Source organism: Salmo salar, chromosome ssa21 (assembly GCF_905237065.1).
Source record: "Salmo salar chromosome ssa21, Ssal_v3.1, whole genome shotgun sequence".
Lineage (NCBI taxonomy): Eukaryota > Metazoa > Chordata > Actinopteri > Salmoniformes > Salmonidae > Salmo > Salmo salar.
Window position 1 is genome coordinate 16,174,199 of NC_059462.1, and position 16,811 is coordinate 16,191,009.

At 40.0% G+C, this 16,811-nt stretch overlaps 2 protein-coding genes across 3 annotated transcripts; both read left to right on the forward strand.

The window, feature by feature from the left end:
- Window positions 1-430: 430 nt before the first annotated feature.
- On the forward strand, window positions 431-7,577 carry bbs5 (Bardet-Biedl syndrome 5). Of its 2 annotated transcripts, none has more exons than XM_014163951.2 (11): window positions 431-633; window positions 2,367-2,449; window positions 2,603-2,668; window positions 5,296-5,345; window positions 5,440-5,567; window positions 5,708-5,843; window positions 5,942-6,037; window positions 6,262-6,324; window positions 6,535-6,669; window positions 6,792-6,875; window positions 7,110-7,577. In XM_014163951.2, the coding sequence occupies exons 1-11, from the start codon at window positions 572-574 to the stop codon at window positions 7,233-7,235; spliced, it is 1,029 nt and encodes a 342-aa protein (XP_014019426.1). In that variant the 5' UTR covers window positions 431-571; the 3' UTR covers window positions 7,236-7,577. The 2 variants fall into 2 exon arrangements, with proteins under 2 accessions (XP_014019426.1, NP_001134089.1); NM_001140617.1 differs by lacking the exon at window positions 6,262-6,324 and adding an exon at window positions 6,162-6,224 and having other exon boundaries at window positions 503-633; window positions 7,110-7,573.
- Window positions 7,578-8,355: 778 nt separating this feature from the next.
- klhl41a (kelch-like family member 41a) lies at window positions 8,356-16,333 on the forward strand. Its single transcript, XM_045704474.1, is given in 10 exon segments — window positions 8,356-8,582; window positions 8,584-8,838; window positions 8,840-9,059; window positions 9,062-9,367; window positions 9,933-10,016; window positions 10,018-10,091; window positions 10,439-10,522; window positions 10,524-10,667; window positions 10,756-10,902; window positions 16,222-16,333. Coding segments are annotated over 10 exon segments (1,653 nt in total).
- The last annotated feature ends 478 nt before the right edge of the window (window positions 16,334-16,811 follow it).

Here is a 16,811-nt window from a genome sequence, read left to right on the forward strand (position 1 = left end):
CATCCAACATGCTGTACTAGAAATAAGGCCATGCTCATGAAAAAAAAAAGTGTCCTCCAACATCATAAACGGCACTGACCGCCACTGGTATACAACTATGCATTTTTCTGCCAAAGTATTTTGGAAAACGTGTTGGTTGGAAATTTCACATCACTGATATGAAAAAGCTAACTTTGAAATGAATCACCACATTTTTTTGTTGACTGGTTTTGATGATACTGTTTTGTATTTGTTTTTATTCTAACGTTGAATGTGGTGTTTGTTTCTTTATTTCTTTATTAATTCACTGTCAGGTGAACAGGTATTGTTGCCAAATTAACATTCTGTGTTTGTAGTGCTGATGACACACGTTGACCTTGAAAAGCATTTTTAGAAGCAAGGTGAACTGTGCTTGCTTGCTATCTACCAAGAAGAAACGCGGTTTGCTTTTCTATTATGTCCCTTGTGCTTACCGTAGTAATGTTGCCAGGGCAACAGGGAATGGGAACGAGGAAGACGCGTAATCTTTGGCTGGCCATCTTGTCTGGAGAAGATTAGTAATAGTGATTCAGCTACCTGTTGTTCTAATATCATGGCTTCAATGTTGGATGTTCTTTGGGAGGATAGAGATGTTAGATTCGATATAACCGCACAGTAAGTTATTTAATTGCTCACCAGTAATGTTAAGTTAGTATAAAGATATGCAGCAGCAGAGTGCAAAGAAAAGGGGGACCTAGCCGTAGCCGTTTGATAGCTGGCTAGATTGCTGCTTTTCAACGCGGGTGTATTTACATACGCTAGCGTTTATTTCTATTCTATTGGGCTGCACAAAAATAGTCCGCGGGAAGCCAGAAGTTAAACGAAATGTACATTTACTGTGCCGGTGGGCAGGACAGTTAGTTATGATGACGGGGGGATTTGAGACAAAATATCTAAAGGAAAATATTATCATATCGGAAGAGGCGAAGCAATAGTTTTTACTCTGCCCAAAATCTGTCCACGAAAATAAACCCACGAAATTAGGAATTTTTGGATGGGAGGTCATTGATAGACTGTCGAATTTGGTCAACAACAAAATGTAATTGATAATTTTCTACATGAGGCTTATTTGACCAATTAACGTTATACGTGTCATAATGGTTACGTTGTTAGGAATGGACTGATATAACTGGGTGCACGTGCCGTTTCGGCAAATTACCTCTAAATTACTTTATATCGGAGTTGTGCCTGTTGTCATATGTTAGTAGATGGAGGACTCATGGCTATAACACGTTTTAGCATGGACATCGCTATTGAGGGCATCCACCATTTTTTAAATAATCGACTGGGTGGGTATTCCTATGAGTTGGAAGCAATCAGCCAATGAGGAAGAAGAAAATGTACTACTTTAAAATGGAGATACAAAGATGAGTCCTCTTATCTATATTTATGGCCTGTTGTTCACACGTGTATCTGCTCTCATTGACTTCAATGGCCCCACCTGCCTGGCTTTCATCATTGAGGACATGTATTTCCATTGTTAGAGCAGTCATGCTAATATCTTAATATAAAAGAGAATCTTTAGTATTATTAAACATACTTCCCAAACGTGCTGTAGACCCACTTCCTCTCTGCTTACCTCATGTGAAAATAAGTCCCGTACAAGTTATTCCTTTTTTTGTCCACGTAGGGCACATGGGGCGGCAGGTAGCCTAGTGGTTAGAGTGTTGGGCCAGTGACTAGATCGAATCCCCAAGCTGACAAGGTAAAAATCTGTCGTTCTGCCCCTGAACAAGGCAGTTAACCCACTGTTCCTAGGCCGTCATTGTAAATAAGAATTTGTTCTTAACTGACTTGCCTAGTTAAATAAAGAAAATGTGCAGCAATAACCTATTTTGACGAGGGAAGCAGAGAGGAAGTGGATCTATAACAGACCCACGTTTGGGAAGTCTGCTTAATAATATGTTCCTTTAGATATTTTGTCTCGAATTACCCTCGTCATAATGACCAACTTATTGTGCCCACTGGCACAATAAGTTGAAATTGAAGGTTATTTAACTTCTGGCTTCCCGCTGAGTGTTTTTGTACAGCCAAATACAATGGGGAGCAACGCTAGTATATGTAAATACACTCACATTTTTACATTTTAGTCATTTAGCAGGCACTCTTATCCAGAGCAACTTACAGTAGTGAATGCATACATTTCATACATTTTTTCCCCCGTACTGGTCCCCCGTGGGTATCGAACCCACAACGCTGGTGTTGCAAACACCATGCTCTACCAACTGAGCCACAAGCCACATCATCTGACTGATCTTACTAAAAGCAGCTACTGGCTAGAATGAATCTAGCTGGCTAGCTAGTTACATAGGAAAACACTGACTAGCTACAACTGTTTTTATTTACAGGCAAATGAAAACGCGACCTGGCGAGGTCTTGATAGACTGCCTTGATTCCATTGAAGACACCAAAGGAAACAATGGGGATCGAGGTAAAGTAAATGTAGCAGGTCTATCCCACTACTGACCCCAATGTAGCAATTAAGGGGGAGAGGTAAACAGCCAGACTATGTGGGACTGGAACCAGCAACCATGTGGTTATGGGCATTTGCACTAATTATACAATACTTCCTCCTTACTTGCAGGGAGGCTTCTGGTAACAAATCTGAGGATCATCTGGCATTCTTTGGCTCTGCCAAGAGTCAATTTGTGTGAGTACACCTAGACCTAGCTAGCTATGTACATTTATTTATCTTTCCTTGACATTGCTAGAGGAGCAACCACTCTGCAAAGGGAAAACATTATTATTCTCATCTCAATTCATTTAGCCTGCTTTTGGATTATGATGGTACTACAGTGGGCCACAAAGATTCCGTGCCTTTTGAGAAGTATAACTTGGTCATCTCAAGAGGTTTTAAATACAATTACTTTAGTAAGTGCCAAATAAAGTAACAGGGTTGACCGTAACAGGGTTGAGGATTTCTTCTTAAATGAGACAAATCCCCTTCTGACAGGGGGAATGGAAGCTTGTAGGGTGCAACGGAGTGGCAATTTAATACAAGCTTAACAAAACATGTTTTATAGTTTAAACATTTCTAGCCTGTCTATCTATGGGTAACAGGGTTGACGTATTATGCCCGACCCACTCATATTCCACCAGAAAATAGCCAAAAAGAGTAGAACCAGCTTACCGCTTTTACAATATCATTTGACTATTACAGTTGAAGTCAGAAGTTTACATACACTTAGGATGGAGTCATTAAAACTAGTTTTTCAACCACTCCACAAATATCTTGTTAACAAACTATTGTTTTGGCAAGTCGGTTAGGACATCTACTTTGTGCATGACACAAGTAATTTTTCCAACAATTGTTTACAGACAGATTATTTCACTTATAATTCACTGTATCACAATTCCAGTGGGTCAGAAGTTTACATACACTAAATTGACTGTGCCTTTAAACAGCTGGGAAAATTCAAGAAAATGATGTCATGGCTTTAGAAGCTTCTGATAGGCTAATTGACATAATTTGAGTCAATTGGAAGTGTATTTGTTAATGTATTTTAAGGCCTACCTTCAAACTCAGTGCCTCTTTGCTTGACATCATGGAAAAATCTAAAGAAATCAGCTAAGACCTCAGAAAAACAATTGTTGACCTCCACAAGTCTGGTTCATCCTTGGGAGCAATTTCCAAACGCCTGAAGGTACCACGTTCATCTGTACAAACAATAGTACGCAAGTATAAACACCATGGGACCATGCAGCCCGTCATACCGCTCAGGAAGGAGACGAGTTCTGTCTCCTAGAGATTAACGTACTTTGGTGCGAAAGGTGCAAATCAATCCCAGAACAACAGCAAAGGACCTTGTGAAGATGCTGGAGGAAACGGGTACAAAGTATCTATATCCACAGTAAAACGAGCCCTATATCGACATAACTTGAAAGGCCGCTCAGCAAGAAAGAAGCCACTGCTCCAAAACTGACATAAAAAAGCCAGACTACGGTTTGCAACTGCACATGGGGACAAAGATCGTACTTTTCGGAGAAATGTCCTCTGGTCTGATGAAACAAAAATAGAACTGCCATAATGACCATCGTTATGTTTGGTGGAAAAGGGGGGATGCTTGCAAGCCAAAGAACACCTTCCCAACCGTGAAGCACGTGGGTGGCAGCAGCATCATATTGTGGGGGTGCTTTGCGGCACGAGGGACTGGTGCACTTCACAAAATAGATGGCATCATGAGGCAGGAAAATTATGTGGATATATTGAAGCAATCTCTCATGACATCACTCAGGAAGTTAAAGCTTGGTCGCAAATGGGTCTTCCAAATGGACAATAACCCCAAAATGGCTTAAGGACAACAAAGTCAAGGTATTGGAGTGGCCATCACAAAGCCCTGTCCTCAATCCTATAGAAAATGTGTGTGCAGAACTGAAAAAGCGTGTGCGAGCAAGAAGGCCTACAAACCTGACTCAGTTACACGAGCTCTGTCAGGAGGAATGGGCCAAAATTCACCCAACTTATTGTGGGAAGCTTGTGGAAGGCAACCCGAAACGTTTGACCCAAATTAAACAATTTAAAGGCAATGCTACCAAATACTCATTGAGTGTATGTAAACTTCTGACCCACTGGGAATGTGATGAAAGAAATAAAAGCTGAAATTAATCATTCGCTTTACTATTATTCTGACATTTCACATTCTTAAAATAAAGTGGTGATCCTAACTGACCTAAGACAGGGAATCTTTACTAGGATTAAATGTCAGGAATTGTGAAAAACTGAGTTTAAATGTATTTGGCTAAGGTGTATGTAAACTTCCGACTTTAACTGTAGCTGTCCAATGTTTCTTTAGGAAAACATTTTTTTTAGGGAATAGTTTCACCGTATTAAAACGAGAGTTCAGGTCATGTAGCAGGGTTGACCGTAATTAAAATGAGAGACCGATGTAAATTAATCACATTAAATCAGTAATAATCTTCAGAAATGACATTGTCAAGGCAACAAAAATAACTAGGGTATTACTGTGATGGTAGAAATGTTGAGGTTAAGTGGGCTAAAATCTTCCTAGAAGTCGCAGAGGGTGCACCGTGTACGGAGGGACATGTCAAAATGCTGAATTTTGGCACTTTAGCAAGTCTCCGATTTATTGAAATCTACATATGGTCTATATTAAAGGGCACTTCATTTAATATAACAGGCTTTTAAAATTCTATATTGGTGCACAATTTCAACTTAAAATATCAAAACATAAAAGGCACTCATTTTGTGGAACAACCCAGCTAGTATGGTTTCTCTAAAAAAAAAATGGAGTGACATTTATGTTCTTTGTTTCACAGCTGTTGGATACAATTCCATTATTAACATCACAACAAGGACAGCTAACTCTGTAAGTATACTGTATAGGACTGTCTATCAATTTACTTTATGGGTAGACTTGCCTAGATGTCACCACCATTTATACTAAGAATGTTCTTTTTCAGAAATTGAGAGGCCAGACTGAAGCACTGTATATCTTGACAAAGTCTAACAATACAAGATTTGAGTTCATTTTCACCAATGTGGTTCCAGGGAGTCCAAGACTATTTACATCTGTCATTGCTGTTCACAGGTATTTGTACCTAGAAAACAAGAAATTACCCTTGTGGAAGTTGTTACACTTTTCCAGATTATGTTATGTGATATGATTCAGTCAAGTCACTGCTGAGTTGAGTGTCTCGTCAACTAATTGTCCATATCCCTCTGCTATAGGGCTTATGAGACCTCTAAAATGTACCGTGACCTGAAGCTGAGAGGAGCTCTTATTCAAAATAAACAACTGAGGCTTTTGCCTCGAGAGGAAGTGTATGACAAAATCAACGGGGTGTGGAATTTATCCAGTGACCAGGTACACATCAACTAGCTAATCCTTCAGGAAGTATTTCAAATCAAAAGGTGTTTCATGCTCTTTCAATAAAACGTACTGATCTGAATTGTATATTGTAGGGTAATCTAGGGACCTTTTTCATCACTAATGTTCGGATCGTGTGGCATGCCAATATGAACGAGAGCTTCAACGTCAGCATTCCCTATCTTCAAATTGTAAGTGCCGTAAACAAAATAATAAAAAATCTGCTGTCATGTCCAGCCTAACAAATTTACAACACCTTTTAGGGTATTGAAAGTGATCATCTATTTTCCTTATTGTCACCTCTCTTCCCCGTAGCGTTCCATCAGAATAAGAGACTCAAAGTTTGGCCTAGCTTTGGTGATAGAAAGCTCTCAGCAGGTAATTGTGATCATTATTGTCACTTTCTTTCCCAAAGTGTTCCATCAGAGTAAGAGACTCAAAGTTTGGTCTGGCTTTGGTGATAGAAAGCTTTCATCAGGTAATTGTGATCATTTGAGATGTATCCAATGTAGTATTTGACGTATTGTGTACCATAGAATTACATATAGAACTAGTCGTTTAATAGGATATGTAGAATATCTGTGTTGTAGTATCAGCTTTAAAACATGACATAAAATACGGAGTGAAGAACTTGTCTCTTGCGTGCCATTGACATACTCCTGAGTACATACGTCTTTTTTGTTTGTAGACTGGAGGATATGTGCTTGGATTTAAGATCGACCCAATGGATAAGCTTCAAGATGCAGTTAAAGAGATCAACTCGCTGCACAAAGTCTACTCTGCCAACCCCATCTTTGGAGTGGACTATGAGATGGAGGAAAAGGTACTCCTACATTATACAAGTGACCACACATCGATGAAAATATCACAATGAATGCAGTTAGATGTGTAATGGCTTTGCCATGTTTCAACAATAAGTATTCTCTCTCCCAACAATGATTCCAGCCTCAGCCACTGGAGGAGCTGACAGTGGACCAGCCCCCTGATGATGTGGAAATTGAGCCCGATGAGCAGACTGATGCTTTCACTGTGAGTGTGCTTAGCCAAACTGTCAACTCCCCCTGGGAGTCTGATTTGTTTTCACAATCTGAAAATAACAGGTTGCTAAATTAATGTTACACAACGTACTGCAAACATGGCTTTGGTGTTGCCTAGTGCTATCATGTTTATACAGACTGAGGTATACTTTGTAAGATGGTTTAAACACTTAACCTCCTATTTAATGCCATTGTGATAACTGATTTCTATTTGTTTGCTTCTAAGGCATACTTTGCTGATGGCAATAAGCAACAAGACCGGGAACCTATGTTTTCTGAGGAGCTGGGAATTGCAGTTGAAAAGTTGAAGGAGGGGTTCACACTTCAAGGACTCTGGGAAGTCATGGGCTGAAGCATGATCACTGATAGGCGAGTTAGATGAACCTAGGTCCTGAAATCCTCCCTTTCAAATGGCACAATTGACACACTACTGTTTTTTAGAACCATTTGTAAATGTACAACGTATTTTGTCTATTGATAGGTCTTGATGTATATAATAAAGATGTAGACCTGGTCCGTGTATGAGTGACGTGAATTTTAAGAATGATTTGTAAATAAAAACAATTCTATATAACAGTGTAGTTTTGGTGTTAATGTTTATATGTACAATTTAAATAGATATTGCAAATGTTAATCATTGAATTTTGAATTGTATTTTTTAGATTGAAGAAATAAAGTATTTCAGTATATAATACATTTGGTCTGACCTTTCTTAGTTGTGACAGTCTTCTTAAATGTGTTTTTGAAATGAGTAATTTTGTTTTGTGTACAATGATCTGCAGTCTATTTACAAGTGTGCCAGAGGAGCTTTAGTATTTTACAAATGGTTCATGAGGACAGACTGTCCCGGTTGTACCTGCAGCTGCTCATTGACCCTTCCTACGAGGAAGGTCAGTCCCTTTGAAATTTACTCACATTTAAATATAAAACATGCTCAATGAGTCAGGACTAAAAGGGATCATATTCATTTCTATCGAAGATGTGATTACAGCGTCAGAGGACTTTAAAGTCCACTTCATCTTTATTTTCAGTCTTACATACTTTTAATGACATAACAACTGATTATACATCAAGGATTTGTAGTAAGTGATAAAAGGGCGAACCCTTGTGATCTAGGATGTTCTTTCCTAAAACGTGACTGAATATGAGGATGTTTTCTCATCACTACGCAAAACTGCACCAGTCACTGTTACAAATGTTGTGTGTAGTCCTATAACATTACTATAACAGCTAACTATCACAGTGACAAAAGTGCACAGTTGTTTCTTTCACTCTGTGACAGCTGTGTGAAGCAGACTGCTTTCCGATTTGGCCAACCTGAATGCTACCTGAAAGGGGTGGTTGGCTATATTTAGAGGGCCAAAGTTATATTGAAGGGTCTTCCGATCTGGGGCTCAATACTGCTTAGTCCAGCTGGTACAGTGTGCTGAGAGTTGCATCCACATCCTTTGTCAAGTCACGTTTCTTACAGCATGGATCCGAAAGCCGTGAGGGAAGATCTGCGCCTGTTTCAGAGCACCCTGCTCCAGGATGGCCTGAAAGAGCTTCTGAACGAGAACAAGCTTATTGACTGCATTCTGAAAGTAGGAGACAGAAGCTTGCCCCGTCATAGACTCATTTTGACAGCCTGTAGTCCTTATTTCCGAGAGCTTTACTTCTCAGGCGACGCTAAGGAAATGGATAAGGAGGTTGTTCTGGAGAATGTATTCAGCAGAGATTGACATCACAGACGACAATGTGCAGAATATCTTTGCTGTGGCAAACCGTTTCCAGATCCCCTTAGTGTTCACTGTGTGTGCAAATTTCCTACAGAAGAGACTGTCCCCGGGTAACTGTATAGCCATATTCAGAATGGCACTGGTGCTCAACTGTCCTAGACTGGCATTGGCAAGTCGAGACTACATTGCAGATGGTTTTGAAACCCTGGCCAATGAGTATGAATTCTTAGAGCTTGCCTCATGAACTTTTTGCTGTCATCGGAGCGGACTCTCTCAATGTAGAAAAGGAGGAGGTGGTGTTTGAATCCCTGATGAAATGGATTCGAAAAGACAAGGAGAACCGTGTCAAGACTCTGGATGAGGCCTTTGACTGCGTCCGTTTCCGTTTACTCCCAGAGAAGTACTTCAATGAGAAAGTGGAAATGGATGACATCATCAAGTCTGACCCTGAACTCCTAAAAAAAAATCTAAGTAATCAAAGGATGCAGTTAATGGTGAAGTAGAAGAGGATAACAGGTTACCTGGTTACCTGAATGATATCAAGAGAGTTGGTATGTATTCCAAGGATCTTGTGTTGATGATCAACTACACTGCTGCAGAGGCCTATGATGGTGTTGAGAACAAATGCTTCCTTGCTGCATTGACTGAGCAGATACCACACAACCATGTCAGCCTGACATCAGAGAAGAATGATCTCTTCATCCTGGGAGGATTGTTTGTCGATGAAGAGGATAAAGAAGCTCCATTACAGTGCTACTTTTATCAGGTAATAAGCCATGTTTTTTCACTTCCTAAGGACATTCACTACCAAATGAATGAATTAATATGAATGACATTTTATTTTCGTGTCAAATCGCCAACCCATCCCCTATGAGGTTAATTGACACATAAACAAACATTACAATAATTCACTGTGATAATTCAGTGATATTTCTTCCGTTCTGTGCAGTACACACCACATAAGGAGTGAAAAATAAATCAATACATAATAGTAAATAAGGTTATCAAAGCAATAACTATAACCCTAGAGCAGTAAAATAATACAAATATACAGATAAATAAATACAGAAAAATTAAACGGAAGGCATTTGAACCCAGTCAAGCACAAAGAGAAGATTCAAGTGGGAGACAGGCCTACACACAATCTATATACTGTACATGCGTGCCATTTGCTGTTTAGAAGCTAAATATTTTTATACCAATGATATACGTTTAAACTAGCACCATGTGTAATGCTATGAGCAAGGAACGTTCTCTGACCATCAGAAATTGAAAACCATCCATAGATGGCTTCATGACCGGAACATTCTAATATCAGGGTCTTTTTTCAGCTGGACATCCTTGCTGCTGATTGGATAGCTCTGCCCCCTATGCCCTCTCCCAGATGTCTGTTCAGTATGGGAGAATTTGGCAATAAAAAAAAATTCTGTAGCTGGTAAAGATCTACAGTCCAGCATGTCTCTTGACTATGTAATGCGCTATGATGTTGAGTAAGTATTAACCACTTGGCTGAGTTCATATATTCCCACACTTAAAACCTTAAGTGTACCAGGGGTCAGTGTGCTGCTAACAATTTAGCTTCCTCCCCTGTCCGACTGCCCCATACTGGGCTCGAACCAGTGATCCTCTGCTTCGCAACACAAGTGACCGCACTCCTTGACCACGTTCCAACGGGTTGTGCCACCCAAAAATGACCGATTGTATAGCTCCATCCACGACATTTCAAGCTGACTAGTGTAGCTAATGGCACGTTCTTAACTTCGTTACAAAAGGTTTAAAATAGTAGATGCTTGATGTAAAACAAATTAGTTTGTGTCGTTTTATAATCCTCATTGAGACGATGGTTTATCCCTGTGTTCCTAAATGTGATTTCCCATCCTTTTTTTTATAAAAGCAAAGCAACCAATAAGATGTTTGCATACAGAATGGAAGGAGCTGCCTGCTATGAAAATGGCAAGATCCATGTTTGGGGCAGTCATTCACAATGGGAAGATTGTGGTGACTGGAGGGGTCAATGAAGATGGTCTCACCGCTGCATCTGAAGCATATGACTTTGGAACCAACAAGTATGTGCCTTGACGTTGTAGTCTGTAGGCTATGATTAGCAACAATCTAACAACAGAGCCATTCAGTTAACAATGATCCCCTTTCCAGGTGGGTGCCCTTCACAGATTTCCCCCAGGAGAGGAGCTCAGTGAACCTGGTCAGTAGTGGAGGATTGCTGTATGCCGTTGGCGGCTTTACTATTGTGGCGACGGAGGACGACAAAGTTGCCCCTACGGAAATCATTGACTTCTGGCAGTAAGTGATTAACTAGTACCCAAATTTCATCCAATCCCATATACAGTATATTCAGAAAGTATTCAGACCCCTTGAATTTTTCACAATTTTGTTACATTACAACCTTATTCTAAAAGAAATTAAAACAAAAAATTCCCTGATCAATCTACACGCAATGCCCCATAATGACAAAGCAAAAACAGGTTTTTAGACATTTTTGCACATGTATAAAAAAAAAAACTGAAATATCACATTTACATACTATAAGTATTGAGACCCTTTACTAAGTACTTTGTTGAAGCACCTTTGGCAGTGATTACAGCCTCAACTCTTCTTGGGTATGATGCTACAAGCTTGCCACATCTGTATTTGGGCAGTTTCTCCCATTCTTCTCTGCAGATCCTCTCAGCCTCTGTCAGGTTGGATGGGAGCGTCGCTGCACAGCTATTTTCAGGTCTCCAGAGATGTAAGCTTGCAAAAAAACACTTCTTAAATATTTGATAATTTTACTAATACAGTATGCCGGTATAGGTGTAGCAGGGGTCAGTGTGCTGCTAACAATTTAGTTTCCTCCACTGTCCGACTGCCCCATACTGGGCTCGAACCTGTATCTGGTTCAAGTCCGGGCTCTGGCTGGGTCACAAGCACATTCAGAGACTTGTCCCGAAATCATGCCTGCGTTGTCTTGGCCGTGTGCTTAGGGTCATTGTCCTGTTGGAAGGTGAACCTTCGACCCAGTCTGAGATCCTGAGCACTCTGGAGCAGGTTTTCAAGGATCAAGGATCTCTCTGTACTTTGCTCCGTTCATCTTTCCCTCGATCCTGACTCGTCTCCCAGTCCCTGCTGCATGATGCTGCCACCATCATGCTTCACCGTAAGAATGGTGCCAGGTTTCCTCCAGATGTGACAGGCTGTCATGTGCCTTTTACTGAGGAGTGGCTTCTGTCTGGCCACTCTACCATAAAGGCCTGATTGGTGGAGTGCTGCAGAGATGGTTGTCCTTCTGGAAGGTTCTTCCATCTACATAAGACCATAAGGTTCTTGGTCACCTCCCTGACTAAGGCCCTTCTCCCCCGATTGGATCAGTTTGGCTGAGCGGCCAGCTTTAGGAAGAGTCTAGGTGGTTCCAAACTTCTTCCATTTAAGAATGATGGAGGCCACTGTGTTCTTGGGAACCTTCAATGCTTCAAAGCAATATGGGAAACCTTCCCCAGATCTGTGCCTCGACACAATCCTGTCTCAGAGCTCTCCGGACAATTTCTTCGACCTCATGGCTTTTCCTCTGACATGCACTTTCAACTGTGTGTGCCTTTCCAAAGTATGTCCAATCAATTGAATTTACCACAGGTGGACTCCAAGTTGTAGATACATCTCAAGGATGATCAATGGAAACAGGATGCACCTGAGCTCAATTTCGAGTCTCATAGAAAAGGGTCTGAATACTTATGTAAATAAGGTATTTGCTTTTTAATTGTAATACTTTTGCAAAAAAAAGTAAAACCTGTTTTCGCTTTGTCATTATGGGGTATTGTGTGTAGATTTAGAAAAAATATATATTTAATACGTTTTAGAATAAGGCTTTAATGTAACAAAATGTGGAAAAGGAAAGGGGTCTGAATACTTTCCGAATGCACTGTACTCTGCCATCTTTAGTGATGCTCTATATTAAAATATCCTCGATAAGTTGATCATTTCTGATGTTCAAATGGTTTCACTGCCACTTATTGTATGCTCGGTACCAAAGGTATAACCAGGGTTGCCAGGTCTACCTACTATTTCTAGACCAATGACCTCTGAAAACCCGCTCCCCCCAAAACATTTGCAGCGAGAGAGGACATTCCACATATAAACCAATTAACCCTTTTCCCATAACATTATTAAGCAAATTAAGAAAGAATATTGATGTCATTAACATAGGCTAAGAAGCAAAATTCGGTTTTCCATCAAAATTATAATTATTGCGAGGTTTAGAATATATGGCAAGAAAAAAGATAAATTGTCTTTATTAAACTCTCCAGATCATTTTCCATCAATGAATGTCGATTTAACTAGTTTTGAGTGCTATGATTAAGCAACAAGGCCCGAAGAGGTGTGGTATATGGCCAATATACCACGGCTAAGGGCTGTTCTTAGGACATAGCCCTTAGTCATGTAGAGCCACCTTATCAGCCATTACAGATGCAAGTCTCTTGGGGTATGTCTCTGTAAGCTTGGCACATCCAGCCACTGGGATTTTTGGCCATTCTTCAAGGCAAAACTGCTCCAGCTCCTTCAAGTTGGATGGGTTCCGCTGGTTTACAGCAATCTTTAAGTCATACCACAGATTCTCAATTGGATTGAGGTCTGGGCTTTGACTAGGCCATTCCAAGACATTTAAGCGTTTCCCCTTAAACCACTCGAGTGTGGTTTTAGCAGTATGCTTAGGGTCATTGTCCTGCTGGAAGGTGAACCTCCGTCCCAGTCTCAAGTCTCTGGAAGACTGAAACAGGTTTCCCTCAAGAATTTCCCTGTATTTAGCTCCATCCATCATTCCTTAAATTCTGACCAGTTTCCCAGTCCCTGCCAATGAAAAACATCCCCACAGCATGATGCTGCGACCACCATGCTTCACTGTGGGGATGATGTTCTCAGGGTGATGAGAGGTGTTGGGTTTGGCCAGACATAGCATTTTCCTTGACGGTCAAAAAGCTCAATTTTAGTCTCATCTGACAAGAGTACCTTCTTCCATATGTTTGGGGAGTCTTCCACATGCCTTTTGGCGAACACCAAACATGTTTGCCTATTTTCTTTCTTTTAGCAATGGCTTTTTTCTGGCCACTCTTCCGTAAAGCCCAGCTCTGTGGAGCGTATGGCTTAAAGTGGTCCTATGGACAGATACTCCAATCTCCGCTGTGGAGCTTTGCAGCTCCTTCAGGGTTATTTTTGGTCTCTTTGTTGCCTCTCTGATTAATGCCCTCCTTGTTTGGCCCTTTCTTGGCAGGTTTGTTGTGGTGCCATATTCTTTACATTTTTTAATAATGGATGAAATGGTGCTTCGTGGGATGTTCAACATTTCTGATATTTTTTTTTATAACCAACCCTGATCTGTACTTCTCCATAACTCTGTCCCCTGACCTGTTTGGAGAGCTCTTTGGTCCTTATGGTGCCGCTTGCTTGGTGGTGCCCCTTGCTTAGTGGTGTTGCAGACTCTGGGGCCTTTCATATACTGAGATCATGTGACAGATCATGTGACACTTAGATTGCACACAGGTGGACATTATTTAACTAATTATGTGACTTCTGAAGGTAATTGGTTGCACCAGATCTTATTTAGGGGCTTCATATCAAAGGTGGTGAATACATATGCATGCACCACTTTTCCATTTTGAATTTTTTAAAACAAGTAATTTTTTTCATTTCACTTCACAAATTAGGACTATTTTGTGTATGTCCATTACATGAAATCCAAATAAAAATACATTTAAATTATAGGTTCTAATGCAACAAAATAGGAAAAACACCAAGGGGGATGAATAATTTTGCAAGGCACTGTATAAACTGGTTACCAACATAATTACATCTGTAAAAAGTATGTTTTTGTAATTGCTGTGGTACACATCTGATATACCATGGCTTTCAACCAATCAGCATTCAGGGCTCAAACCACCCAGTTTATAATTGTCAATAAATCCTCTTTGCACTAATGCATAACTATAGATAAATTCGACAGGACAGTTTGAGTGATGAAAGTTGAACAGAGGATCTCGAAATCTTTGTGCAAGAAATACTTGGACAAACTTTAAAAAAAAACGAATGTTAGGCTATTTTCTGGCAATGGTGCCGTTATTATGTGCCAGTTGTTAAGACTACAAACCCCTATAAATGGCCTATTTGTGAGATTGACTTATTTCAATACACATAGGCTACTGACTAAAATCTGGCTTTATAATTGCAATTCAATTTTGCCATGGTTTGCTGAGCTAGATGCAGGTAGCCTATAGCCCCTGATAGGTTAACATCTAATTTCAGGGAAAAGTCCACAATGATACTGACATTAAATGTGGAGAATGATACATTTGCATAATAACACAAGACTACAACCACAAACTGAGTTATATGCTATTTATTCAATCCGTTTTCCAGCTCCAGGTAGGCTACACAAGTGGCACAAAATGATTAGCAATGACTCCAGTGATTTCGTCATTTCAATATATATTTATTGTATGAAATGGTAGCCTGCAATGGCATATAAATTAATAGCCTACTTAATGGTTAACAAATGCAGCACATCATTCTCCATATTTAATGTAATTTTCATTGTGGACTTTTTCCCGTAACACAAGCGAGTTCCATAACTTCCATTTCAATTTTCCACTCGTGCAGCTCTCCAGACCCTAGAACTGAGCATGATAAAACTCTTAGCTTGATACTGTTATCCATAAGGAAAGTCGACATTAGAATGCAGTTTACTTTAAACCACCTTGTGAGCGAATTTTTCTAAAGAGCGCTAGTGTGCGTTAATGTTTTATGGAAAAAGGGTGTCTCCAAAAGGACATATCTAAATAGCCTACATGCAACTGGTAAAAGTGCGTGTTTGCTGCTGTCTCCGTGACTCAGCTCTCTCTACTGCAGCACTCCCCCCTCCCCCCATTCACTCACTCAATAACAGACTGCTCACTGCCTGATAATCAGCAGCAGCAAGTCACAGTGAAACATATATATATATATATATATATATACACACACACACACACAGTACCAGTCCAAAGTTTGGACACACCTTATCATTCCAGGGTTTTTCTTTATTTTTCTACACAGGGTTGGGTAGGTTACTTTATAAATGTAATACATTAGTTATTAGTTACCTGTCCAAAATTGTAATCAGTAATGTAACTTTTGGAATACCCAAACTCAGTAAGGTAATCTGATTACATTCAGTTACTTTTAGATTACTCAACCCTTAAGAGGCATTAGAAGACAAACATGTATGTGCCAAGCGGTCATCAAGGCAAAGGGTGGCTACTTTGAAGAATCTCAAAAATAAAATATATTTTGATTTGTTTAACCCTTTTTTTTGGTTACTACATGATTCCATGTGTTATTTCATAGTTTTGATGTCATCACTATTATTCTACAATGTAGAAAACAGTAAAAATAAAAACCCTTGAATGACTAGGTGTGTCCCAACCTTAGACTGGTACTGTATATTTAAGAGAAATGCCATGATGGTAGTAGCCCAAAACCCACCACCCATACATTTTCACCCACGACATCGTTTCCAAAGTATCCCAATTTAGCAGAAAAAACACAAACATAGCAACACTGGGTATAACATCTAACTTCTCTTTTCTCCTGTGGCACGTATGAGGAGGATAAAAGTGAGTGGACCGGAATGCTCAAAGAGCTGCGTTATGTCGCAGGGGCCTCCTGTGTGTCTATGCGCCTCAATGCAGCCAAAATGCCCAAATTGTGAACAAGAACACAATATGTACTGTCTAGATGTAACATGGAGGACTGCGAAAACTATTTATTTAAAGTGACTTTCATCCAGATCCTTCAGGATTGTAACCCACCCTAATGTTGTATTGTATTCTGTTGCCCGTCTTTGTAAAGTTTATTGAACCTTTATTTAACTAGGCAAGTCAGTTAATAATTTGTTCTTATCTACAATGACGGCCTACCAAAAGGCTAAAGACCTCCTGGAGGGACGGGGGCTGCAGCAAAAATAAAAATAGGACAAAACGCACATCACGACAAGAGAGACAGCACTACATAAAGAGAGATCTAAGACAACATAGCATGGCAGCAACACATGGCAACACAACATGACAACAGCACAAAACAGGCTACAAACAAGGGCAAGAAAGTCAAGTTTGTACTTTAAAAGTTTGTCTATATACATGTCTTCCTGCTCAATGTATTATATTTATGTGGAACAGATTCATTGGAGG

Bases quoted from the DNA above. Each gene is read 5' to 3' on its own strand.
- bbs5 (XM_014163951.2), top strand. From the start codon at position 572: ATGGCTTCAATGTTGGATGTTCTTTGGGAGGATAGAGATGTTAGATTC. The intron at 2,669-5,295 runs GTGAGTACACCT...TTTGTTTCACAG, and splicing joins TCTGCCAAGAGTCAATTTGT to CTGTTGGATACAATTCCATT. The intron at 5,568-5,707 runs GTATTTGTACCT...CCTCTGCTATAG, and splicing joins TCTGTCATTGCTGTTCACAG to GGCTTATGAGACCTCTAAAA.